Below are 26,203 nucleotides of genomic sequence, written 5' to 3'. Positions count from 1 at the left end.
TGTTGCTGAGCCATACCACAGCCCAGACCGAACAGACAGTGAGGGACACTTCACTGCCCACTGCCTCCCTCCACGCCAGATGTTTTAGGACAGACTTAAAGATTATAAATTAATAATTATCTTTCAAATGTAATAATTTGCATCATGCATAATGCATTCAATAAACATGACCAGTATTGCACATATTATAATACTAGATAATAGGCTACACGCAATTTGTGGAGCGGGTGCCTTGTTGTGGGAGGACAGGCTCCCCCTGTTGAAAATAAATAAATAACTTTAATTCCACTTGTATTTCAAGAATTTCATTTAATTTAGCCATTTCATTTATCACGACCCTGCTGGTTTAGCTTAACTCAGGAATTCTTTTGGAGCTAAGTAGCCAATGACTCCAGCGGTTATAAAAGCACTTTTATTAAATGACTGTTAAAATAGCACATTAAAACGTCACGATTAAAATATTTATTCTAAAATATCTGTTCTGAAATTGAGTCAGGACCCAGGCCTAACAGAAACACAAACCCAAGGCGCTGGCACTGTAGCCCTTTTTAAGGATTCGTTTGACAAAAGCTGCAGCCCGCCTGTCATCTCCTATGATGTCAGCGGCATATGAACACTGATAGGAGCCCTCAGCAGCCCCAGTTAGCCTTCCACCTGTCCGCGCACACTTCTTACCTTTCCTTCTTACCTGCAGAACTTAGTGCTCCGATTCGCAGAGTTTCTACATCGTGGACACGATGCTGTTCTACGGGAGTTGCAGCTTGCTGTTGGCACTGGTGACTTTTCACGGCGCCGCTCGCACCGAAATGGTGTTCCGTTGTCCGAGCTGCACTGCGGAGCGCCAGGCGGCTTGCCCGATGCTCACGGAGACGTGCGCGGAGATTGTTCGCGAGCCTGGCTGCGGCTGCTGTCCAGTGTGTGCCCGGCAAGAGGGCGAGCTGTGCGGCGTTTACACACCGAGATGCTCCAGTGGTCTGCGGTGTTATCCCAAGCCGGATTCGGAGTTGCCCCTGGAACAGCTGGTTCAAGGGCTCGGGAGATGTGGCCATAAAGTGGACACTGAGCCCACTGGAAGCGCAGAGCCTCGGGAAGTCAGCGGTAAGTGATTTAAAGGGTTTATAAGTGATTTAAGTCATGATTTGTTGCAGTAACCTAGGCTAGTATATAAAGTAACAGAGCTATAAATATGGGATTTGCATAATTTGCTTTTTCCTGTTAAAATAATTATATAACATCATATGATTTCTTGGAACTTTAATGGCTTATAAAGGTGTTTGGTATTTGATTATTTTTATTCACATATTATTATGTAGCCTAATAGACACAGAAGGCATTTCTTTAGATTTTTTTAATAACACGCCGTATGAAAAAGTACAAATAGCCTATTTAATAAAACACCATTTGTATGCCTTGACAAAATGAATGGGGGGGGGGGGGGGGTGTGTGTGTGTGTGTGTGTGTGTGTGTGTGAGAGAGAGAGGATGGGTCTGAACAAGTAGCACTGGAGGACGGGTCTCGACCAAGAACAAACAGTGGCGCCTTAAGGACATTTTAATTGGGTAGCCAGATGGGTCCAGTAAAAAAGGTTACGGCAGTACGCCAAAAGTAATTTTAAAAAAGTGTGTTGTCTTAATAATTGATCACTTAGGCTACTGCATATTCAGTTATTATGCAATTACATAGGCCTAAGTAAGTAAGTTTATGCGATTATGAATCCCATGTTTTGAATCCCATGAATGTTTAGGTCTGTGAATCGATTTGGTTAGGAGTGCGTAGCCTATACTGTAGATCTTATAGGCATGACTAACTAAGTAGGGGAGAAAAAAACTGGTAAACGTAATTATTGTAGCCCCACCTAGTGTTGGATAGGTCTAGGCTATACTATGTAGCCTATAGGCTACCTGAATAGTTTTGGGATCAGCAGGTCTCTGTGATTTATGGTCTCTCAAACACTTTTAGGGAAGATAATAGTTATTATTATTACAAAAGAGGGCTCCAGCACTTAGCACTTTTGCTGCTTGGTCATCTAATAAAGTACCTACAGAGTAGGTACAGTTCAGTTGAATAGTCTGTTTTTGGCTCCATGGTTTTTAAAATTTTTGCACTTTTGATCATGAATATTGATGATGAAGCCAGACAGAGTGCTTCCAAGTGCTTCTAAACAAAAAAATAAGTTTTTAGACTACACTGGCCAAGTTCCTAAATATATTTATTATTAGATATTAGTGAGAATGGATTGAATTGCAAAGTTTGGAGTCATTTGCAAAATAATTTGGTTGTATTGGATTGCAAAACATCTGGTGAATGTGTGTTTAGATGCTACTATCAAAGGGCTCCTCCACAGGTCTGCCAAAGTCAAGAGGATGTGATGGAAAAAGTACAGTGTCTTTAATGGATTGTACTGTTGTTTAATATGACAGTTGTTTATCTGATTTATCTTTCCAAAAAACTTTTAGCTAAAAAGTTATGAGTTTTGAAAAATACATGTAATATTGGACCTACAGTTCAGTCAGTGCCATTATTTAAGTCTGTAATATCCTTCACAGCCCATGTAAAATTCAATACGCCCTCTACCATGACTACAGTCGATTGGTGGTGTAGTAACTTTATAAATAATAAATATAATTTTAGCATTATAAGTATGAAGTATTGTATGTATGATTTTTTTCTTCTTTCACCTGTTCGACACTAAAACCATGGATTTAATCATCTTGAACAAAACAAAAACATCATAAACAGTATTTTTTTGTGTGTCAAAATATGTGACAGTTTCTCATCACCTCAATCACAATATAAAAAAATAAAAAATTTTAGATTAAATTATGGAGGAAAATTAGAGTAAATAAAATCAAATAGACCAAAGGCCCAACTGTAACCCCTTTTTTTTGAGTGAGATTGGAAAGAGAGCACTGTTATAGCAATATACTATATATACTATAATATCTGCCTAAAGTCTTTATATTTATGCACATACATTATTAGTAGACTTTCAAAACAGGCATTATTTATATCTGTAGTACAAAGTGTTCATGAACTGCAGGGTTCATGAATTGTGCAAATACTGCATCTTCACGTCCTGCGCTGGTGTTGTCAAAATAGCTTTAGTGGCATCAACATGCTGGATTGTACAGCAGCACTGTCTTGGTATATGTGACCAAAAGGCCTCCATAAAAACAAACAACTTTGGTCTGCCTGTGGGCAAATATTCGTGCCCAGTGTGAATATGTCCGTAGGAATCCATTGTTTATGTTTAAAATCTTGAACATTCACAGCGAATATTTGATCTTGGTTCTTTGAAGCTCTACACAAGTGTTCTCCAAATCCTGTTGTGGCAGAGGGCATTTTTTTCTGGTGAAAGACAGGAAAACATACACTTCCTGCGAATGACGAGCGTAGCTGTTTAACACCAGACAGCCTCACTTAACATGGTTGTGACAACTGAAATGCTATTGAAGTACATTTTGACCTGCTTGACAATTTTTTATTAGGTGGCATTTGAAATCTTAATAGTCTGAAAGGGTGATTGGGAGCATGCAATCTGTCATTGCTTTTTTTGTGTTTTTGGACTTCAGGAGTCCTTATCCTACTTGTTTAGTTTTGAAGGTTCTCTGTAGGCTAACTACTCCATCTTTTCTTCTTTTACTAAATATTTCTTGATTTTCACAAAAACAAACAAACAAAAAATAACGAATAAAAATAAATACTTACTGAATAGCTACAGTTTAGAAAATATGAAATATGAAAAGAGGTAAATCTGGAAAAAAAAACATTATGAATATTCAATTGCACATAATAAATATTCAAATTGAACTATTTCTAATTGTTTAAGGATTTATGAAAGATTATGAAGTACCATATATGTGAATTCTAATCTCATAAAGTACAGGTATAAGACCATTTGAATTAAATTTAGCAGTATTTAGGAACTGAGAGAGGTTCTTCAGTTTAGTGATTCTTTATTAGATGGCAGAGAAATTAAAGAGAAAATATAACAACTTTAAAAACCATATTGAAAATATTAAATAATTGATACTGGAGTGTTCGTCTCATTATCATATGGGAAGGGGCAAAGGCAGTATAGAACACATATACATACTTGAAAATGATATTATTAGATGAGAAGGACATGCAAAGTTTATTGTTGTTGATAATGCTTTTCTTTTTAAACAAACCATAAATTTACAAGGCAAGAAAACTAAAATACTATAAATATTAAACAAGATCATCCTTGATCTTGATCATATACAGCCGAAACCCTGTGATAGGCTCCAGCATCCCCATGACCCTGCGCATTAGAAAATGGATGGATGGATACGTGGATGGTTGGATACCACAAAATTCATCAGAATTACTCAACTCATGGAAGATTTATATGGAGATTCCAGACACAATATTCATCTTATTTTTAACTTGTGGGCACAAGTCATAAACACACTATTGTGTACAAACAGGTTTACAGTTTATTCTTTTTTCTACCCTTTATTATTCATTCTAGTTATTTACCTATAGTGGCATATTAATCAGAAGTCTCACACATTCAAAGAAAATAAATTACTTCCACATTGCAAAATAAGTTGAAGATGGCCATTGATATTGCTATTTATTTATTTATTTATGTATTTATTTGACTAGTTATTTACCTATAGTGGCATATTAATCAGAAGTCTCACACATTCAAAGAAAATAAATTACTTCCACATTGCAAAATAAGTTGAAGATGGCCATTGATATTGCTATTTATTTATTTATTTATTTATGTATTTATTTGAAAAAAAAAAATACTTTTCAACAAATGCCCATGCTCTCAAGCTATCTGCAGTTTGGTGGTCTGGACTCTTATAAAGCCACCCAAATTAAACCTATAATGATGAGGATAACTGAAGAGTCTACAAAACGGAGGAACGATGGAAATATATCAGAGAGGAATTTATTGTAAATGCGATATAGAATTTAACATGAGACAGCAACATCTACACCAACAAAATAATACATATAAATTAATAAAATAGCTGTATTAATACATGCTTTGAATAAGATTACATAAAATTATAAGTTTAAGCAAGGCATTGTTCATTTACAATCATAAATTATTTACTGATGAATAAATAGATACACTTGTAAATCCTATAATAGTACTGGCCCTTTTTTAGAGTTTCACATTTATTTTATTATTTTCATTAACGTTTTTTATTAAAGAGAGTTAATTAAAAAGAAATAAAAAGAACAATTCACCCATTCATTTACAATATAACAAAAATATTCAGTTTTATTATTGTATATTATTATATATTATTTATATAATAATATACTATAAATATATTATTTATATTGTTTCATATTTTCAGGTTTTGACAGGGCAGGGTGAAGCAGAAAATGGTGACAGGCAAACAGACAGATAACAGTTCAGACAAGAACAATACGGCTTGACTGGCAAGGCAAAAATGGCACAAGACAGCAGTCAAGGGGAGAATTAATAGGGGAGGAAATGAGAACAGGTGAGTCCTAACAGTATAACTTCTGGGCGAAGGAACTCATCGACTAGTGATCAGTTCAGGATGACTCTACTGATGACATTGAATGCTGCACCCCACCCAGTCTCCAAGACAGTAGGAGTAAGGGGACTGAGCCAAACTAATTTGATGCAGGAGACCTGACATACCAGGTGAATCAAGTGAAGGGTTTGCAGCTGCACAACCACCAGACTGAGAACCTTAACAATAAGATGGCCCAAAGAACTGCAATGCTAGCTTTTCGATTGGCACCCATAAGGGTGGTTAGTTTAGGCATATATGAACATGGCAATCATGCTTGAATTCTCACTGAAATAATCAGTTGGAGATTGCCTGAATGAGGTTGTCTCAGCTTAATTTAAAATTAACTCTGTTGTGGTTTGATTGTGGTGAGTAAGAAATCAGACCCAATTGACCAACGAACCGGTATCATAATTAATTATGGGAAATGTGTTGTATAAAAAGTGGCAGTGTCTACTTCTGTAAATGACCACATAAATGAACATTAATGCTCTTTAAAAACAACAACAACAACAAAAAAACACTTTCATCTACTCTTTTCTGAAACAACAGGTGCATTGCAAGAATGCTATCCCAATGAAGCCTTGATTCCCACACTAATTTGTCAGTATAACATGGCGGATGACGCTATAATGAACATAAACAGGTGTACTCTGATCATTGAGAGGACAGGTTTATTCATATGCTTACAGACAACACATTTTGGTACGCTTTAAATGCTGCCTTGTTAAAGTGTACCTAACTATTAAGAAAATGCAACATTGTAACAATTTCAGTCTCTGTTTCGGAATGAAGCAAATGATCTCAAGTTCTGAAAATGCCCTAAGAGGCTTGCTGTTGGTAGAGAGGCAGCCTTTGCACACAAATGTACCTGGGTGCCCAACAATATGCAGCTCTTCTTCAGCCTGGAGAAGCATCTCCCAAGCCTTTCTCCAAGTGGGGTGGCATAGTTGAATGGAAGCCTGGCTGGAGGAATAGCAGACTGGGCTTACTGGACTTATTTTGAGAGCAGACAAAGCAAGCAGCCACAAACCAGTAGACATTGTCTACCACAGTTTGCATTAGGATCTAAGTGCAAGGCTAAAATAAAATTTTCAAAGCTGAAATACTTGATACGACCTCTTAAAAATGTGGCACTCATTCTGCAAAATGCTTAAAAAACAGTAAAATAGTAAATCAGTCAATTGTGTTGTTATGCTTAAGAATATAATTTGTTGCCTGTGAGATCTTGAAGTGTAATACAGTATATGCCATGAATGGTGGTATAGTGGGACTGCATAAATTTAAACATGGGTCATGGAAAACCCCCAGTTTAAAATTTTGACCATAATGGAAAGTACTGAGTGTGCTAACAGCACAGAGCAAGTAGGTCCTCATATATTGGTCTCATCTTCACTAAGAGGGAAATGGCTGGTGACCCCCTTCCCATTTGCAGTGACCCGAAAAAATAGGCCTCACAAAGCCCTCAGCACCTGGCAGAGGGACTCATAAATAAACGGACTGCTTATAAGCTATACCTACAGGGCTGGGGAAGCGGTACCCGTTGGACTAAAATAGCGCAAACTAATCCCCCAGTTTTCTGCAAGAACGGGTATGGCTGCCATCCCCCCCTAGGGCGACTCAGCAACTCAAATGCCAAGAATCTTACTGTGTCTGTGTCCAGAATAAACTCTCTACCTCCCCGCAGCAGCTTGGAGATAACACAAACAATGTGAGAAATGTTGAGGCGAGCACTCTCGGGGTGGGAGCATGCAATGGTCTAAGGTCCTCTTTGGAATTTGCGGAGGTGGTGTTTTTTTTTTCAGGAGTTTTCATGGTATAGTTATAGCTCACACATGTTGATCTAGGGGTAAGGATGTAGGGCAGCAATGTTTCCCCAAGGCCCGAATTATGGTTATTCAGTGAACCTTGTTAGTCACTTAACACCTTTTAGTCAAGCTTGTACTGTCTTGCCTGCATGCTGTAAAGCAAACCTCATTGTCTCTAATCGTTGCTCTTGATATCTTATGTGTATGGTTACTCTGCAAGTGTTCAGTGAAATATAGATGCAATTTAATTTGGAGGGATTCTTTGTGGAAAAAGATTGCTGGAACTCAATGCAATGTTATTTATTTAAATAGAGGTGATATTAACATCAGGGTTTTTTTTTTTCTAAAAATAAAACTGAAATTAAAACTAAAATACTGTAATCTTAATCTTTATCATAAAATAATGGAAATAAAATAACCGGAATAAACTAAATATTGCAAAGTCAAAAAAACAAACAAAATGAGAGCAACAGTTGTTAAAAGACAACTGTCTAGTTCAAACATTTATTTGTTAAATCATTAAGTACTAACCCATCAGATCAGATAGCAGTATAATCTAACCTGTGTTGCAATGCAATGTGAAGATAGGAACATGTTACTTTAAGGTTCCATTAGTTAATATTATATAGTTGTAACATTTAGAAAGGGTGCTAATAACAAAAAGGTATTCATTTTAACAAAACAGAAAAAACGCAGGTAGTCCATAGATGAGAGAGCAACATAATGTTTCGGTTATGTTATGTAACCCTCATTCCCTGAAGGAGGGAGCGGAGATGTTACATCAACATTGACATTAGGGATCTCACTTGAAAGCCCCAATCACTTCTGAGCGTTACGAGAAACAGCCAATGACTATTGGCGCGTGGAATTTGCATGCCAAGCCACTCCCCATACATACGTGTATATAAGATGGCGGCGCGCATCCACTCATTCAGGTTTGTGCTGAGAAGCTGAAAAGCATCCTGGCATTCAGCGCTGCTTAGGGTTGTGGCATGAGTAATGTAACTTCTCCATTCCCTTCTTCAGGGAATAAGGGTTACATAACGTAAACAAGACATTCCTTTTCAGTCAGTCAGTCACATTCTATGTTATGTCAACACTGACGTTAGGGGTTCCGATGGAAAGCTCCACAACAAGACCTGTGCTATGCGAATTGATGGCACAGGTGCTGACAGCCAATCGTGCCAGAAAATAAGCACCTCAATCTGTAACCTACCCAATGCCCAGTAAGCCAGATAACAAATCAACTTTAAAGGGCTTACTAAAGAAGCCAAAAAAGGTTTTCCGACATTCTCACAATATATCTTCAGCAATTGTTTGGGTGCAGAGACTAAGATCACAGTCTAAGATCACTGGATTGACAGTGGAACTGTCCAGGGAAGACACAGGTTTACCAGGGGAAACTGTAACGTGGAAAAAAATATACAGAATTACCAAAGGGGAATCTCATGTATGGGCACATTGTCCAGTACAAGGGGTGACTAACGGCATGCAACACAAGTACTGAACCCGGCAACAGACTCCTCTGCTGAGTCTGAATGCCACATAGTGCTGGAGAAACTCGACCAGGGTTTACCAGGTGAGGAACTTACTGGAAGAAAATAAGGCTCACATATCCTAGCCAGAAAAATTGTGCTGCAAGTGAGACACCAAACCAGTCCTCATGCAAATTACCTATTCATACCCAACACATGGCAGGAAACCGGCTCCACCTGGAGATTATGAATCTTGCAAAGGTATTAGGTGTCGCCCAGCCCACAGCTCTGAAGAGGTGCCATGCATACACGCCCAGGAGGCAACACTTCAAGTAGAGTGAGCTCTCACCACCAGGGGGCATGTCTCTCCTTGTGTCTGGTACGCCAAGGGGATGGCATCCACTAGCCAGCGGGCAAACCTCTTTTGGGAGATAGCCTTTCCCTTCTGCTAACCTCCAAAGCAGACAAAGAGCTGGTCAGAGCGTCTAAAGCCCTGGGTGCGTTCCACGTAAATGGGACACCGCAACACAAGGGCTGGATCTGCTTCCTGCAGGGGCAGCGCTTGCAGGTTCACCACCTGGTCCCAAAAGGGAGTAGTGAAAACTTTGGGCACATAACCAGGCTGGGGTCTCAGGGTAATGTGAGAGTCAAGTGGCCCAATGGGCATGAAGCGTGACCTGGGGGTGCATCCACTGCATCGTGAAGTGCCGCAATGGCGGCAACATACACTTTCAAAGTGGAGGGGGACAGCCTTCGCTCCAAATTTTCTTTCTCTCGACAAGAAGAACACCAATCAATGAACAGACCCCACTTCAGAGCATAGGCCTGCCTAGTAGAGGGGGCTCTAGCCTGGGAGAGTGTCTATCACAGCCTGTGAAAGACCAATGAGGTCTGCCACGTCCCATCCAGAATCCAGACATGCAGGTTCTATAGATCAGGACATGGGTGCCAGATGGTTCAGGCAGTTCAGCACCAACTGTACATTCACTGCCCCCACCCACAATCCCTGCCGGAACAAGACTCGAACCCACAACCTTTGGGTTACAAGTCCGACTCTCTAACCATTAGGCCACGACTTCCCAATAGCAATCCTGATAATGATTTAAATTGTCAATTGGGGGGGTGGGGGTCCATGTTAGCCAACGTGATATATGACCACGATATGAGAAATTTTCATTTCATTTTGTTTTCAAAGCACAATGCAAAACTGTGGCATTTCATTCACTGATGCTCTTCAATCGGTGTGCTAAACCCGGAAGCGCATACTTACTTGCCGGCAAGCCGCCAAAAGAAAAGCCTGCTGATTTTAAGGTTGAAAATGATGAAAATTCATATAAAAAAAGAAGAAGTAAATATTAGCATTTTATTTTTTGGTTTACTATAATACACACACACACACACACACACACACACACACCTACATAGTTATTTTTTATATAAAAATAAAGAAGCAAATTACAAACCATAAGACAAATACAGATACAAATTAAATATTAAATAAACTTGTTTTTCTAATACAGTAGGTTTAATATGTATACATTTATTTAACCTTTATTTAATATTTTGTTGTTTGATTAACATTAATGAGACAGACAGGTAGCCTATTTAATTAGGCTGCTGTCCCTTTAAGACCGAATATCTGGTTTTCACCCACCTGTTTACGTTCACTTAAGCCAGGGCTGTCCAAACTCGGTCCTGGAGGGCCAGTGTCCTGCAGAGTTTAGCTCCAACTTGCCTCAACACACCTGACTGGAAGTTTCTAGGGTTGGAGTTAAACTCTGCAGGACACAGGCCCTCCAGGACCGAGTTTGGACAGCCCTGACTTAAGCCATAACCGACTGGATTTACGTAAGATACTCCACACGATGGACATTTTGACAGCTGTGTGTGTATTTGACAACTAAGGTGCAAAGAGAACTGATCGCTGAACTGGGATCGCGCGGTCACCCATGTATAAACCTGCCCGATGTGCTTACTGATGAGGACTTAGAAACAATTGAAATATATTTATCTGCACTTCTACCACTGGGAAAGAAAGAAAAAAAGGACCTTGCAAAGAACATAGGATATTAAATTAGTGTTGAAGCAGTGGAACAGATCTCTATCTTATAGTTTGGCATCCCTTCCAGCACTGTAAGTTCTTTACCCATTCAAACCAGCATGCATTTTGAGCATCCATGCAGTTATATTCTCATGGTAGATGTAAAGGTAATGGAAACAACTTAACAACCAGCCCTCTGGTTGTAAAAATGAATCACATTAATTTGGTGTTCTTCTCTTTGCTGCTGGACAGTGATGATTGGCCCTCCATGTGGATTATTTTAAGAATTGCCATCCTTCGTGGATACACCCCCCCCCCCCCCCCCCCACATTTATTTCCTGAAGGACTTGGAAAACATCTGCAGATTAAAACAGTTCCTTCCACTTTCCATTGAATTATTGTACTTGGGGAACTTGGGGAGGCATCCAAAAAGTCCACTGCAGCTTATTAAGGGTGGCTTTTGAATACAAATACATGGAAAACATGAAGATAAGACTTTTGAACATTCAGGGCTTGATTAAAGTTGTTCACTAGCTAACAAACTAACAATGAGCAATATGTAATAGCCTTTATTCATCTTTAATAATGTTTAAAAATTTGATTTTAAAAAACATTTTAGTTAATGTTAACTAAGTATTATTCAGTGTCAGTTCATTTTAAATAATGTTAACCAACCTTATCGTGAAGTGTTACTTTATATTTTAAAAATTTTAATATTGCTACGTAATCCAGACACACCAGCTCTGCACACTAATCTTCAGTGTTTAGATAAGAAGGGACACTGTGTGCAGGACTCTAGTGCCGCTTTGCTTGGTGGGGTTATCCTCTGTGCCAAAATAGGCTATGTTAACATTTTTCAGGGAAAGCAGGAATGCTTCACCTCTAGAATGGAAAAGCCCTCTCTTGCATACTGTACACCTGATTTCATTCCACTTCTGTAGTACCTGCTGGGATACTAGCTTCAAAGAGATCACCACTGATGTTAAGCAGCAAGATCTTAAGAAGTGTTGACAAGTGGAAAATTAAGAGTGTTTTTGTTATTACCTGCTGTTCAGTCTCGCTGTGTATTGCTGTGTATGTGGTATGTTTGTCTGACATTCATTTATCTGGCATAATTTTCAATAATTTAACAGTCAAGACTCAATTATTCTGCAAAACATTATAAAGACCAGTTCAAAAGTGTCACCCAAGGCTGTTTCTATGGAGTTACTAGATAAAGAGAGAGCAATCTGAATGGAGTCAGTATAATTATCAATATAAATATATACATGATTCAGAAATGTGAAACCTCATGCACATTTACAAAATTAAGTGAATATTTCCACAAAATATAGCACATTACGATAAAGAGACACAAATACGTGCTCTTGAAGTCATAGTGTTGAGCTAGGCCTGTTATGTTTAGTTGAATTAAAACAACAACAACACACCAGGGTCCGGTATCAACTTTTCCATTAAAGGCCAGTATTTGCCCCCAGGGAATTTATTTTCAAGGCCATTTGGCATATGCACAATTTTTCTTATTATAACAAATCGTCTTTATGTTGAATACTCAAATGTACCCATTTACTTCAATCAATCAGAATACTATAGACTGCTAGCAATAAAAAAAAATGTCAGCATCAACAAAGTTCATCTTTACACTGTAAAGGTGGAACAGTGCAGCAATTTACAGATCAATGCATAACAATTGCATAATATTTTATAATTGAAATAGCCTAAATAATGTATAAATTATATATATAAATTTTACATTTAAAAAAAGGAATTTATTACAAAAGGAATTACAAAGGAAATTATTGCAGGGTGGGGCTGCAGTGAGCATGCACACTGAACCAAACAGTAGATTTCTTCATAACTGGTGACCAATGGCCATTGCATTTATACACATAACAGAAATGTGTGTGATTGGTTACAATGCCCGACGCTGCAACAATACACATAAAATTAAATCCTCAATGTAGGGTAAGCAGATTTAAAGGTCTCACTTTAATTGTGGTAGCCTTAATAATTTGAGTGTTTTGTTGTTGTTGTTTTGCCCCCTTTTCTAGAACTTGGGTGGCATTTTGTTCATTTTGGTGCCATTTTTCCAGTCCTGCCATGCACAGAGAAAGTAGCTCCAGCTGTGGATAGCACTGAGCTGAAAGTTTGTTGTCACAACGAACAGAATTTTTAGGCCCTTGGGATCCATATACAGTACCTGTCACATTATTTTAAACACTACAAACAGCGGGACATTCTAAAACACTTGATGTGAAAAACGATTAACAAAGAAAAACAATTGCTCTTCTACACATAATATTTTATAATTGAAATAGCCTAAATAATGTATAAATTATATATATAAATTTTACATTTAAAAAAAGGAATTTATTACAAAAGGAATTACAAAGGAAATTATTGCAGGGTGGGGCTGCAGTGAGCATGCACACTGAACCAAACAGTAGATTTCTTCATAACTGGTGACCAATGGCCATTGCATTTATACACATAACAGAAATGTGTGTGATTGGTTACAATGCCCGACGCTGCAACAATACACATAAAATGAAATCCTCAATGTAGGGTAAGCAGATTTAAAGGTCTCACTTTAATTGTGGTAGCCTTAATAATTTTAGTGTTTTGTTGTTGTTGTTTTGCCCCCTTTTCTAGAACTTGGGTGGCATTTTGTTCATTTTGGTGCCATTTTTCCAGTCCTGCCATGCACAGAGAAAGTAGCTCCAGCTGTGGATAGCACTGAGCTGAAAGTTTGTTGTCACAACGAACAGAATTTTTAGGCTCTTGGGATCCATATACAGTACCTGTCACATTATTTTAAACACTACAAACAGCGGGACATTCTAAAACACTTGATGTGAAAAACGATTAACAAAGAAAAACAATTGCTCTTCTACAAGAGTGTGTCGTCATGCGAAAACTATTTCTAACTAGTGGCATGGCTGCTGAAATATTTTTTGTGGACCAATACGGATTTTAGATATAAAAGGCTAAAATAAATAAATATGTATGAATACCCTGTTATACCTCTACTAATCAGTCATAAAAGGTAAGAATATTAAGATCACTTTTTGAGGAATTTTAACTTGTAAAAATCTTTGTGTCCTATCATGAGGTGAGGTACAGGACTCTTTGGACATTGGTCTGACTGAGGTTCCTCCCATAAGGAAGCCCACCAAAGACAGTCCATGGAAGGAGAGTGCTGTCCTTCAACACCGTCAGCAGCTGAAGACCAAGATGAAGTACAATAAAGTTGAGGACCCTAAAGCACCACATGCAAAACAGGTAGGTGATGCAAATCATAAGTAAAATCTATAAAATTGCTTTGATCTTCTCTCTGATGTGTTTTGAGTATCTTTGTGTGGAACTGCTCATTTGGAAGTGCAGAGATAAGTTTATATTTGCCTAAAGTGTATATTTTTTACTAATTTTATTCTAATATTATAAGCTGTATGTAATGTCTGAATCTGTCATAGCTGTTCCAAGCCTGGACAAAACATGTTGTTCCAATTGACTTATGATTAATAATTGTCTCTGGAGCTTATTTATCTTGGTGAAGGGCCTTGACCACAATACAGTTATCAAATCTGTTCAGTTTGTAGACTTCACATGCACAGTAATGTGCAAAGCATTTTTTTCAGGCTCAGTACACACATCATTTATTTTCAGGTCCTATTTCCTTAAACACCCACAAATGACAAAAATGCATTAGTAAGATTTGAATGCTGTGTGTGCATTACAAATTTTGTGAATGAGAATAGCTCATTTTACATGTCACATGTCATTAAATCATAGGGGAAGAAAAGCCATTTGAGAAATGAATGTTAAATATGACAGCGTTATGGACATACCAATCTGACCACCATTTAAAAATACAAACCCATTTCTTTATATATTTTAGAGCCAGTGTCAGCAGGAGCTTGACCAGGTCCTGGAAAGAATTGCAAAAATACCCTTCAGAGATAACAGGGGCCCCCTGGAGGACCTTTATTCCCTTCACATACCCAACTGTGACAAGAGGGGGCAGTACAACCTGAAACAGGTATTTAATTCCCTACTCGGCAGCAAGAAGTTCAAAGCAACAGACATTTTTGTAGATTTGCCATATGTGGGTAGACATTAAATACTTTTTGGATCGTTTACATGTTTCGCAGGGTGACTTCCTATAATCCATCTAAACCTATTTTAATAAGAAATGTGGTAATTATTTAATATTAAATAAAACTGTGCAGGCAGGCAGCTTTTAACACCTGATATAATTGAGACTACATGGAATATTTGTACCCCCTTTAAAATGAATTTATCATAATGGATAATTTACCATAACCTTGCAAAGCCAGAGATTAGAAACAGAAAGAAAGAAAGAAAGAAAGTTGATGTGATAGTTCATCCCTCTCATTTCTCCTCATCTCCTTCTCCTCACATCTCATCTCTTATTTTCTTGATCCTTTATTTATTGCTTTAGTCTGAGGGATCTTAAAGCTTCTGACCCACCTTAACTGATGTTGCACCAAAGTTGATGCGTTTTATGTGGAGAACTTATCCTGCTTATCCAAAGAAATCATTGAAATGTATGCATTTACCAGGAACATTTATACAAAGTGATTTACAGTGCATTCAAGGCATCCATCTTATCAGCTCATGCATTCTATGGGAATCAAACCCATGATCTTGGCACCACTAATGCCATGTTTTACTTCTAACTTCACAGGAATACAAACAAATAAATGCCTTAAAGGAATATTCTATACAAGTTCAAGTTCAGTACAAGTTATAATCAATTTGTGGCCCAATATTTATTGCATAAAAATAAGGGAAAATATAAAAAAAGGGGTTATTTTATTCCACTTATCATGGAAATTAAATGTGCCGATTCTTTTTAAAGAATTTACAAGTAGAAATGTTGAAAAGCTTATGATTTGAGCTTTGGTGACATTAAATGATCCTGTCAAACCCTTTATTAAAACTGTATTTCCTGAGCTGTAATTTGTTTTCTATTTTTAACAGTCATTTTAAGGTTTTAGGGTTAATGCATTCTGTTTCAAAATTCATATTATTTCAAATCAAATTTCAAAATTCATATTATTTCACACAGAACAAGTAAGCAATTTTTCCACTCTAAAATCACAAAAAGGATGTTACACATCTTCATTATTTTCAGCCCCATTCACTTCCATTGTAAGTGCTTTTTAAAAGAAAAGTATTTTTTAAAATGTGTTTGTGGTAACCAATATATGGCCACAAATGTGTCAATCAAATGTTAAATGCTAAATTTAGTTCTAAAAGCTAATTTGACTATTGTGTGTGTTTCAGTGTAAGATGTCAGCGAATGGACATCGTGGTGAGTGCTGGTGCGTGAATCCACACACAGGAAGACACATCCCCACCTCTCCACTGATAAGGGGTGATCCCAACTGCAGCCAGTACCTTGAGGACATGGATCCCTCTGTGGACCCTCTAAACTAACAATGTCCTAAACCTTCCTATCCCTTCCCATCTTGACCTTCAAGCCTACAAACCCACACCCTTGCCCCTAAAGGAGTCAGTGTTTTACACTCTCTAAACAAGCTACCAATATACCTTGTGTGTTTATACATTTTTGCGCTTATAGATTTGAGATGGTTTGAAACAATATTGTTACAGTTAAAGTACTGATATAACTGAACTGATAGTATTCATTCAAGCTAAGTGATGACATATGACCAGAGGACTGAGATTAGCATTAGCTCATACTACTAATTTTCTGTAGGAAAATAATAATGTAGGATTGTAAACTTACCTTTAACACTTTCACATACTTCGTATGTATACTTTGTATTTCTCTCATGATGTTACTGGTGCTATTTGTTTCAATACACTTCTTTTATAGGTTGCCCCTTCTCATATTGTGCAGGAAATGCTATAGTAATGATTCTTATTGGATAGGACAGTGTTCCTTTTGACAAACAGTGAAGCACTACATTGTACAGTAAGTCGGTGAGCTAGTGCCTTAGCTTAAAAAATTTACAGAAATAAATTACATTGGGCTACTTATAAAATCTTAAAATCTTTTGGCTTGAAAATCCCCTGATGTATGCTAACAAATGTTGTTCACTTAATTTTCTGTTAATGCATCAGGAGTATTCAAACCATTTAGTACTAGGACTACACAGTTTGTACTAATGCAGTTGATGTTCTTTTTCCAATTGCATATAACCACTGACATCTGGTGTTCACACAAAGGAAGAGCAAACATACGTATAATGTTGCATAAAAAGTCAATGCAGATGTGTTAAATAGATTTAATAGAGCCGTTCACTAACTATTTTAACTTAACATTGTGATTTACTTTGTGCAAATCTTACAGACAGTTCAACCTTGCTGTTAGGTGTCATTGCCACTTGGTATTTTGGACCCAGTGTTTTACATGTACACAAATAAAGAAGTATTTCAAGGTATTATTTGCAGTTTTTTTTTTCAAGTGACAAAAGTCATAGGTGTCTTCAAATCATTCATTAAGGCAGAACAAACACATTAACTAGAATTTATAAAATATAAAAAATGAAAAAAGAAATACAAAAAAAAAAACATGCTGCAAATGTAATTAGTGATGCACCAATTAAATATTTGAAATTACTCCTGTGAGTATGCTCTTCTCAAACTGTATCTGATGAAGCACAGTACACAGAAAACAATACAAAGTTTATATTATTATATCTGAATATCTTTATATCCATATATTTATTAAATAAATGTTTTGTCTTTACAAAAGAGACAAAAATAAGAGTACATAAATTACATGGCAAATAAATATTGCACACAAGTATTTAGATGTGATACAAAGAATTTGATAATCCATATTACTTGATTTGGGCACATCTTAAATAAGATATTAAATTAAGAAGAATAAGAATCTACACTAAACTTGTCAAACTGCTCTTTGTATTTTTGTCTCATAATTATGAGTCTAACTCTACCACATGGAGTGGTACCATTCAGAATCATTTCCATGTTACTCATGAGTAACAAGAGGAATAATGTCCTTTAAAAATAGAACTGAGTCAATCTGGTTTACAGGTGATGATGACAGTGAGCTTTCTACAATTCTGCAAACAGGCAACAATTCTGAACTGTTGTCAGGCTCTGATCTGATACGTAAGTCACACATGCAATGCAAATAATCTCATAAGCATGAAGAGCATATTTTTGATACCATTAGGTGGAAAATGTGGTCGCACCAAATTCAAGTCTGTGGGACAACACCTAATAGTACCTTTGGTACTGTACTACTATGGCATTTTCATAATGCAAATAATCTCAATTTGCCTACTTTTTAAGAACATTGAATTTGCTTTTTTGAATCTACACTCCTGCAAACTAAAGGTCAGCATTTTGAGTGTTTGTGTTTTCCCTCTGTGGCCCCTTTGATGCCTTTGATGTAAATCAGTATTCAAATATTTGAGTAGAAAAAGGCACTGAGATTTCCATAAAAACCCAAGGACCCTGATCTGTTAAAGTTTGAAAAAATAGAAAAGTGGCTGCTTGTTTTGTCACCATTGTGCATTCAAATGTTGAGTCTTTCTTACTCAGTAGTGATTTATATAAACTGCATGTTAATATATGTGTCTAAGCTTATTGAGAGGTTGTGTTGTGCTGTGCTTTCTTTCATAGGGCTTTTGTTTGTTTGTTTTTACAGTGCATTTAAACAGTGGTTATTAGAATATAAATTTCCCTATATCATTCAGGCTGGCAAAACAATGCGCCAAGACATTAAACTGTGCTGAAACCTTTGAAAAGGGTGGTACAAAACAACTGATAAACAGAGTGTGTGAAGACTATACAAGTACTATTCATTGAATAAGTGCTGTGCCATAGACAAAAGCAAAGTCATATGAAACAGTCATATTAATATATGGGGATAGTTCACCCAAAATGCAAATTCTGCCATCATTTATTCACCTTGTCATTCCAAAATTGTATGCGTTTTTTTTTCATGTGGAAGACAAAAGAATACACAAAAGATCCAGTGTTTTAGACCCAACTGACTTAAACTGTATGGACAAAACTGTTGGAAATCTTATTTTGTGTTCCACAGAAGAAGGAGTGTCATATGGGTAAAAAAAAACAACAACATGAGACTGGGTAAATAATGACAGAATTTAAAATTTTTGGTAAACTGTTCCTTTAAGCTTATAAAACCTTTTAAGATGTCCATGATAATGGAAACTATTCCATGACTCTAGTACATTTCCCAAATGATACTTGATACATCCCACCAACCTCAAAGATCAAAGAGGACAATTGCAGGATTCAATAACTGTTGCTTGTATTGAGTATATCCTCTGCTTAGCTTTAAAGAGGCTGTTTTTTATTTTGTGTTCCACAGAAGAAGGAGTGTCATATGGGTAAAAAAAAACAACAACATGAGACTGGGTAAATAATGACAGAATTTAAAATTTTTGGTAAACTGTTCCTTTAAGCTTATAAAACCTTTTAAGATGTCCATGATAAGATATAATGGAAACTATTCCATGACTCTAGTACATTTCCCAAATGATACTTGATACATCCCACCAACCTCAAAGATCAAAGAGGACAATTGCAGGATTCAATAACTGTTGCTTGTATTGAGTATATCCTCTGCTTAGCTTTAAAGAGGCTGTTTTTTATATATAATATGGTTTTACCACAAATAAAGGTCAGACTTCTTAAAATTAAGATTAGAAATGATTGGCAAATCACATAATATGGTAGATGAAAGTGGGTTTACATTGTCATTGTTACGCGACCAAATTTGAGTTGTCTCATTCGTTGTTGTTGCTGTTGCTTTCAAGATCTTTGCATTGGATGTTGCCTCCATTGAAGTCAGTGCCCGGCATCTGAACTCCATGCTTGTTTACACACCAGCAGATGCCTCGTTTGCGCCCCCTGGAGGGTTTACACTGTGACATAAAACCAAAAATGAACATCATAAGTAAGCAATGTAACTTGATCCTGCCCTCAGCCAATAGCCATGTGTTTATAGGAAAGATAACTTTCCGACAACTAAGCTTGCCAGTAGCTGACATCTATAAACATGCTGAAGTGCAGAACTAACCTGTTTGCGCTTGAAGAAGCCTTTCTTATCACAGTTAGGCAGGTACAGCGAAAGAGCCATGACTCTTGAGTTGTCCTTCATCCTCTGGATAATTCCATCCAGCTTTCTTCGGCAAGGACCCTGCAGTTAGCAGACATACCATTAACAGAACAGTCTGGAAAATGTGTTAGGCATTAATATAAACATTAAAATAACAGAAACAGCATGAAAACGTTAGTGTTTTTCACTAACATCAGATGAATGTTGATGAACAAACTTACAATGTCAGACTGATGTTTGTCCTTTCCGAAGAGCGGGTATTCAAAATTGCCCCTGATCCTGAGTTTAGCCTCCTGTCTCTTCTGATCCTTTCGCATGGCCTGAGCCTTCTTGCTGTTAATGTGGTCTCGTTGGAATAATGGAACTTTGGCCTGGGGAAGAATATCCTCTGTTACCTCTGTAATGTGGGTGTCTTCATGTGACTCACGATCTGAGAAGAGGACAATAGTCGGTGTAATGCAATGGTATAACTGAGATCCATGTAACACATACACCAGGGTTGTTTGCACTGTCAAGACGCCTGTGTTTCAATCAGAAAACAATCAAGACCATCAAAGGCCACAACGGACTGGTTTGCTTCAAGTTGATTACAGTCACTTTGTCATTATCTATCCACAAGAAATACTTTTATCTTCCTGCACTGGTCTTACAGCATACACTGAGAATATTGCTGCTCAGTTTATTGGAATACTGCTTGTAAAGAAGACTTAGCAAGACTAATGTTTAGCATCTGAGACAAAAGCGGTCAACAGTTTGAACTCAACCACCGGCTCTGTTCTTTTAATTGTAAGCAGAGATGCCAGATGCTATCTTCAATTTGCCTAGTCTATACCCTCATCCTCTCTCTCACACGTCACTGCATTTGCCCAGCTGTACAGTGAGTAATCAGATTCAAGGGCTTGACCCCTTCCTCGTCCCTTCTGTGTCTTCTGTGGAAAAGCTAAGCAGCCAGGGTCACAATGGATGAGCAAATCTCTCAAGCCATTTGCGATGACATCGCTGACAAATCTGAGAAAGACCTCAGCAAAGCTTGGAAATCATTGAATAAATCAACACTGTGCTTCCGCTTCTTTCCTAATCTGTTGTTTTATAATCTGCCAAGCATTAGTTAACTGGATCTTTTATTTTGAGGGATATTACTTTTTATTTTAGCGATGGGGCAAGTGCACTTCCAAGTCTCCTAATCTGGGGGTATTGTTCTGGGAATGCATGCTAATCTGAGATCTGTGCAGCCCTGGGAGAGGTGGTGTGCTCATTCTTTCTCCCTGGTTTGTCTTCTAAATGTCTTCTGTTACATACTGTTAACATGCCTTTTATTACTAAAATCTCATTGTTATAGTACAAAGGTGGCACTAAACGAGTGTATTTACACAAAATGTTTAATACAGAGCCTCGCAAATAACATGCAGGGGAAAAAAAGTTTTTTTTTACTTTCTTAATCAACAATATATTTTTTTTTAAATTCCAGACTTGTAAATGTATAAATATACCACATGAAATAAAAATGTAAAAGTGATTTTACTTTCATTTATTGAACCAAATCAACATCATCGTCCCCCTTTTTGGTCAGAAAAACTATAGTACTTTTAAGTAGCATTGCATCTTTACACAGAATTTAGAGGCAGCATAGAGTCCCATCTGAGCATCTAAACTCATTTATGTAAACACTTTAAAATATATATATATATATTTTTAGCTTTTTTTTTAATTTTATTTATTATATTCAGAATGCTGCCTCATTCTTCTAGTTCGTTCTCTGTCAGAACCATTCTCAAGCCTCCCATTCTGGTGTAAATTTTTAACGACTTGCAAGATGAAGAATCAGAGTGAAATTGCTGCAGCAGCTGTTTTCAGTAAATGTGGTGAGATCGCATAATCACAGTTTTAAGAGTGCTGACAGCTGAGTTAATCGCTGATTTTTATGGAGCTGAAAAGAAAGGCAGGGGAGGCTAAAGCCTGTGAAAGAGTGTGATAAAGAGAATGACAGAGAGATAGATCTGCGGTGTGTGGGTGGGGGATTGCTGAAAAGGAATTTGATTTAAATACCAATTCTGTATTCAATAAATGTAAAAACTCATCCAGATAAAATAAATCCTACAAGATGTTCTGCTATGGATGTCCTGACCTAGATAATACAGCATAGATAGACAGATAGACAGACAGATAGATAGATAGACAGATAGATAGATAGAGATAGATAGATAGATAGATAGATAGATAGATAGATAGATAGATAGATAGATAGATAGATAGATAGATAGATAGATAGATAGATAGTTTCCCCTATATTCAATTATTTGAATTTGCATACAAATGACCAAGTGCATGTCAATAAAAATTACCTCTAGGCAGTGGTTTGTATAGTTTCTCGTTCATGCAAACTCCTTTGCCGTAAAGCAGAGCGTGCAGCGGCTTTTCCTCCCCGTTCCGAGGCAAGCAGCGCAGTCCCTGTCCACAAGTGCCCGTGTAGACTCCACACGCCTGCCCCTCGGTCAGTGCGCAGGTCAAGCAGCATCCGCAGCCGGGCTCCTTCACCACCTGACACTCCATCCGCACCGGAGGACACATGGACATCGCTTTCTGATCGCACGGCTCACAGGGCACGTACGAGGCAGAAAAGCCGGGTAGTCCCCATACAAATGTCATCAGAGTATACAAACTTAGCAGCATTGTGAACCTATACCACCAGCCTTGAATTAGTAGAACCGACGGTTTCTTTCGTTTGCGATGTCCGAGAACGAAGATGTAGCGTCCGGTTAAAGGAAGAAAGTGTAGGCTATCGGTGTTTAAAAATATAAATGATCAATCCTCTCACCAATTGGTAGAATAATCAAATGCTGCATAACACCTGAGATGTATAAATTAAAAGGCAATGCCCTGAGATGAAATGGGATCAGCGGAACTCGGGGGAAGATCACAGACCTAAAAAAAATACGTGTAAACAACACCTTCACCCCAAAAGGAAATCAATATGTGCCGGTTCTATTAGAGGCTCTGCCGCTTAATCAAGTGTTCACCCTCGAGAGCTGCTGTCAGTATGAAGCTCTGCTCATGTTAACCGCGGTGAAGGGAGGCGCACTGCACTTCATTTAAAGGTACTGGTGGTTCTTGGGCGGATCCCCGAGTGATGCTGTGCATAAATGTAGCTTTCGATGCAGGTCCAGAAAGCGAAACGCTAGCAACAAAACTGTATGAGATTATTAGACTTATTTTAAATTAAAATAAAAAATAAAAAAACATAAATTTAAAGCCTATATAAAAGGTTTAAGATTTCTGTTCGATGCTAACGAACGTCTCTTTTTTTTGGGTGCGTGTACGGTTCTTTTTTAATAGTTCGAAAATAACTAGAAACGAATGTTTCTTATTGTTTGATTAAATAATTCACATCGATTACTTTTGCCTTCATATGTAGAAATATTGTGAACACTTCATTGGCACAAAATATGCGACTTCTGTGATTAACTGTACAAATTAATTTGTCAGCAAATTTCAGTTAAGATTAAGTCAGATTAATTATTAGATTATCTAATTAACAGATTAAGTTTAAGCATTAAGTATTATATTATGTATTATATGGTTAACATTACCAAATTAAACTATTGATTAAGTTAGCTTACATGCTAACAAATCGATTAGCTTAGCTAATGCAGTCATCCGAGATCGTACCTGTTATTTGGTATTAAAAACGTTTGGCTCGTAAGTAGGGTTGCCAACCGTCCCGTATTAGCCGGGACGTCCCGTATTTTGGGCCTAACGTTAATTGATTTGTCCCGTACATGACTTTCCTTGTCCCGTTTTTTTACTGCTAAGCTGATCTACCACTTGTAGTATTCTTACGTTTGGCTCAGCCAATCATATGTCAGAAACAACGTATTCTCTGTTCCTATTGGCTGTATCACCTGTCAGTATAGGTAATGCAAATCAGGCATGTTGGGTTGTGTGTTTTACTGCTGAGGAGTTAGCACTCATGTTGCGTAGCTGAAAAGTGTTAATAAATAACTACATGCTAAAGCTGATTATGCGTGCATCATCATAAAGAAAACACGACACCACTGACTGATACAACAGCAGCAGTACTGATCACTTGAGAATGATCACCGATACCTGTCATCATCCAATCACCCCATCATCCCCCTCACACAGTTAAGTAAATCAGAAATCGTGAACATAACTGTTCGAGGAAGGCTGCGCAATCCTCTGTTGGCTCGTCGCTCCCGCCTCACAGCAAACGGTGCTCGCGCTAACGCCAATTCTGTCTGTGTTTTCACTTCAGTAAATCAGTTTGGTGAATACAAACTATGTGATTATTTTTCATGAGTCCAACATCCCGCCGCACAAGAGATGTGATCAGTAAGTTGTCTTTCACTATTGTAATGTTGTTAAATAGAGAAAATCATTCTATATTTAAGTAACTAATAGCATAATTCTTAACATTGGACCTTATTCTTGAAACACAAAATGACCAATACAAAGGTGTCAAGCACCAAAAGCAGTCCATATTAAATCTATAAGCTGTCTTTAATTGAAAAATATGCATTTTCATGCATACTATGTATGTGTGTGTGTGTGTGTGTGTGTGTGTACACGGTCACTCACCCCCCTCCCCAAAGGTGATTGTCCCCTATTTTCATTTTCTGAAGTTGGCAACCCTAATTGTAAGTAGCCTATATATTTATTTTTGTTCATAAATTAGCGTACAAACAAAAGAGGAAAACATCTGCGGAAACAAAAGAAGGCTTACAATAAGGCAAGAAGTAGGACCTGTGTAAATATCGGATCAGCTTTCCAGTGCTGGAGAGAACTCAAGGAGCGGGAAGGCCTGCGATCGGATGCTGAGGTTGCTTTGTTTCTTCTCGATAGGTGAGTAACACTGTCTACACTGGACGCGCCGCGCCACAACAGCTAAAGTCTGTCTACACTGGTCGCGACATAGCGACCGTTGAAAATCATTTGAAATTTGAGTCAATACGTCATAAATAGAACGCAGCAGCAGTTTTCTGTTGGGGATTTGTTGCGTTGCGACGCATCCAGTGTAGACTGCATCACTGATTATAATGGCTGCATCCGAAAACTGAAAAATGCTGCCTTCGGAGGATGGAAGACTTTCAAGGTAGGAAGGCATCAAGGCATGTCCGAATCCAAAGTTAGCTTCACTTCCTGTCTCATGAGATGCCTTCATCTGATAAATTTTTGAAGGCAACATAGATGTATCCTTCGCTGCCTTTGATATCCCACAATCCTGTGCGTGTTCGTCCGAGGGGGAGTGGCTTGCTTTAGTCGACTATGGTAGAGCTCAGAAAAAAAAATGCCGTCGGAGAATGCGGTTGGATGGCAGTTTTTATACAAATGTAAGTTTTATTTTCACTTTCGACAACTTTTGATTGCATTTCTACCGAAATATTAGTGTTGTAGTTGCTAAATATTTGCTTGGTTATCGCCAAAGCGCTCTCTATTTATAGTTCCAATATAATTTCAAAAGGGTCATCTGAGGATACAGTCGCTTTCATAACGGCCCGGAGCGGGAAATGATTAGGCATTCACTGGCCATAAAAACAGTGCTGTGAACGGGTGGATGTAAGTTGTTGAATATAATTTTTCTTCTTAATTAAGAATTATTATATGCCAATGTTAATGTTTCATTATTGGTAGTCTAAATGCTTAAGCTTTTGCTGTATGATTTACCATTGTCCTAGTGTAATGTACAGACGTGTAACTCAAAGCTTATATTAATTAATATTTCCTTTGTGAGTTAATAATGCATGCTTTACATGGATAGGTTATCCGTATGTTTTTAAACGTTTAATCTCACTGAATTTTCTCAAGAAAAGTGCTTCAGACAGTTAGACTGGAGGGAAAAGTAACACCACAACAAGCACGGAAGAAGTGGGACAACTTAAAATAGAAATATAAGGTATGTTTTATACATATTCTTGTTACATATTTTTACATGCATTCTACAGTTTATAAAAAGCATAATATTTTTGTAGGAGCTGAAAAACCCACCAACTGGTTCAGGGGTGGACAAGGGAGAGGATACAGCTGTGTCATGGCCCTGGATCACCCTAATGGATGGTGAACTCCTCCAGTGCTGCTTGTCTCAATGTCCCAGGCCTCTTCCACCTGTGGTGAGCCGGGGCCTTCAAATGCCTCTCCCTTGCCCCTCAATGAAGGCGGAAAGCCTGAACCAAGCAGACGAAGGGGTAAAAAGAGGAGCCTCATTGAAATGAACCCTCACC

At 37.7% G+C, this 26,203-nt stretch overlaps 3 protein-coding genes across 3 annotated transcripts in view; 1 reads left to right on the top strand and 2 right to left on the bottom strand.

The window, feature by feature from the left end:
• Positions 1-723, bottom strand: part of stk11ip (serine/threonine kinase 11 interacting protein) — a 43,338-nt gene extending 42,615 nt beyond the window's left edge. Inside the window, exon 1 of the mRNA XM_016273636.1 lies at positions 689-723. The gene's annotated coding sequence lies outside the window, so the exon portion shown is untranslated. The remainder of the gene's footprint in view (positions 1-688) is intronic.
• Positions 565-17,358, top strand: igfbp2a (insulin-like growth factor binding protein 2a). The gene is made up of 4 exons (XM_016273640.1): positions 565-1,098; positions 13,968-14,137; positions 14,754-14,894; positions 16,166-17,358. Exons 1-4 carry the CDS (start codon positions 738-740, stop codon positions 16,316-16,318), a joined length of 825 nt encoding a protein of 274 aa, XP_016129126.1. The 5' UTR covers positions 565-737; the 3' UTR covers positions 16,319-17,358.
• A 1,965-nt stretch (positions 17,359-19,323) lies between these two features.
• igfbp5a (insulin-like growth factor binding protein 5a) lies at positions 19,324-23,137 on the bottom strand. Its single transcript, XM_016273632.1, has 4 exons — positions 22,310-23,137; positions 20,189-20,397; positions 19,929-20,048; positions 19,324-19,773 (listed from the first exon to the last, which is right to left on the bottom strand). The coding sequence occupies exons 1-4, from the start codon at positions 22,635-22,637 to the stop codon at positions 19,636-19,638; spliced, it is 795 nt and encodes a 264-aa protein (XP_016129118.1). The 5' UTR covers positions 22,638-23,137; the 3' UTR covers positions 19,324-19,635.
• Between the last annotated feature and the right edge of the window lie 3,066 nt (positions 23,138-26,203).

Source organism: Sinocyclocheilus grahami, unplaced genomic scaffold (genome assembly GCF_001515645.1).
Source record: "Sinocyclocheilus grahami isolate Dianchi unplaced genomic scaffold, SAMN03320097.WGS_v1.1 scaffold80.1, whole genome shotgun sequence".
Lineage (NCBI taxonomy): Eukaryota > Metazoa > Chordata > Actinopteri > Cypriniformes > Cyprinidae > Sinocyclocheilus > Sinocyclocheilus grahami.
The sequence above is the reverse complement of the archived record's forward strand: the minus strand, read 5'-3'. Positions and strand labels throughout refer to the sequence as shown.

Coding starts and splice junctions, on each gene's coding strand:
- igfbp2a (XM_016273640.1), top strand. CDS start 738: ATGCTGTTCTACGGGAGTTGCAGCTTGCTGTTGGCACTGGTGACTTTT. Junction 14,138..14,753: donor AAGCACCACATGCAAAACAG/GTAGGTGATGCA, acceptor TATATATTTTAG/AGCCAGTGTCAGCAGGAGCT. Junction 14,895..16,165: donor GGCAGTACAACCTGAAACAG/GTATTTAATTCC, acceptor TGTGTGTTTCAG/TGTAAGATGTCAGCGAATGG.
- igfbp5a (XM_016273632.1), bottom strand. CDS start 22,637: ATGCTGCTAAGTTTGTATACTCTGATGACATTTGTATGGGGACTACCC. Junction 20,398..22,309: donor ATACAAACCACTGCCTAGAG/GTAATTTTTATT, acceptor TCCTCTTCTCAG/ATCGTGAGTCACATGAAGAC. Junction 19,774..19,928: donor GCTTCTTCAAGCGCAAACAG/GTTAGTTCTGCA, acceptor TTTATGTCACAG/TGTAAACCCTCCAGGGGGCG.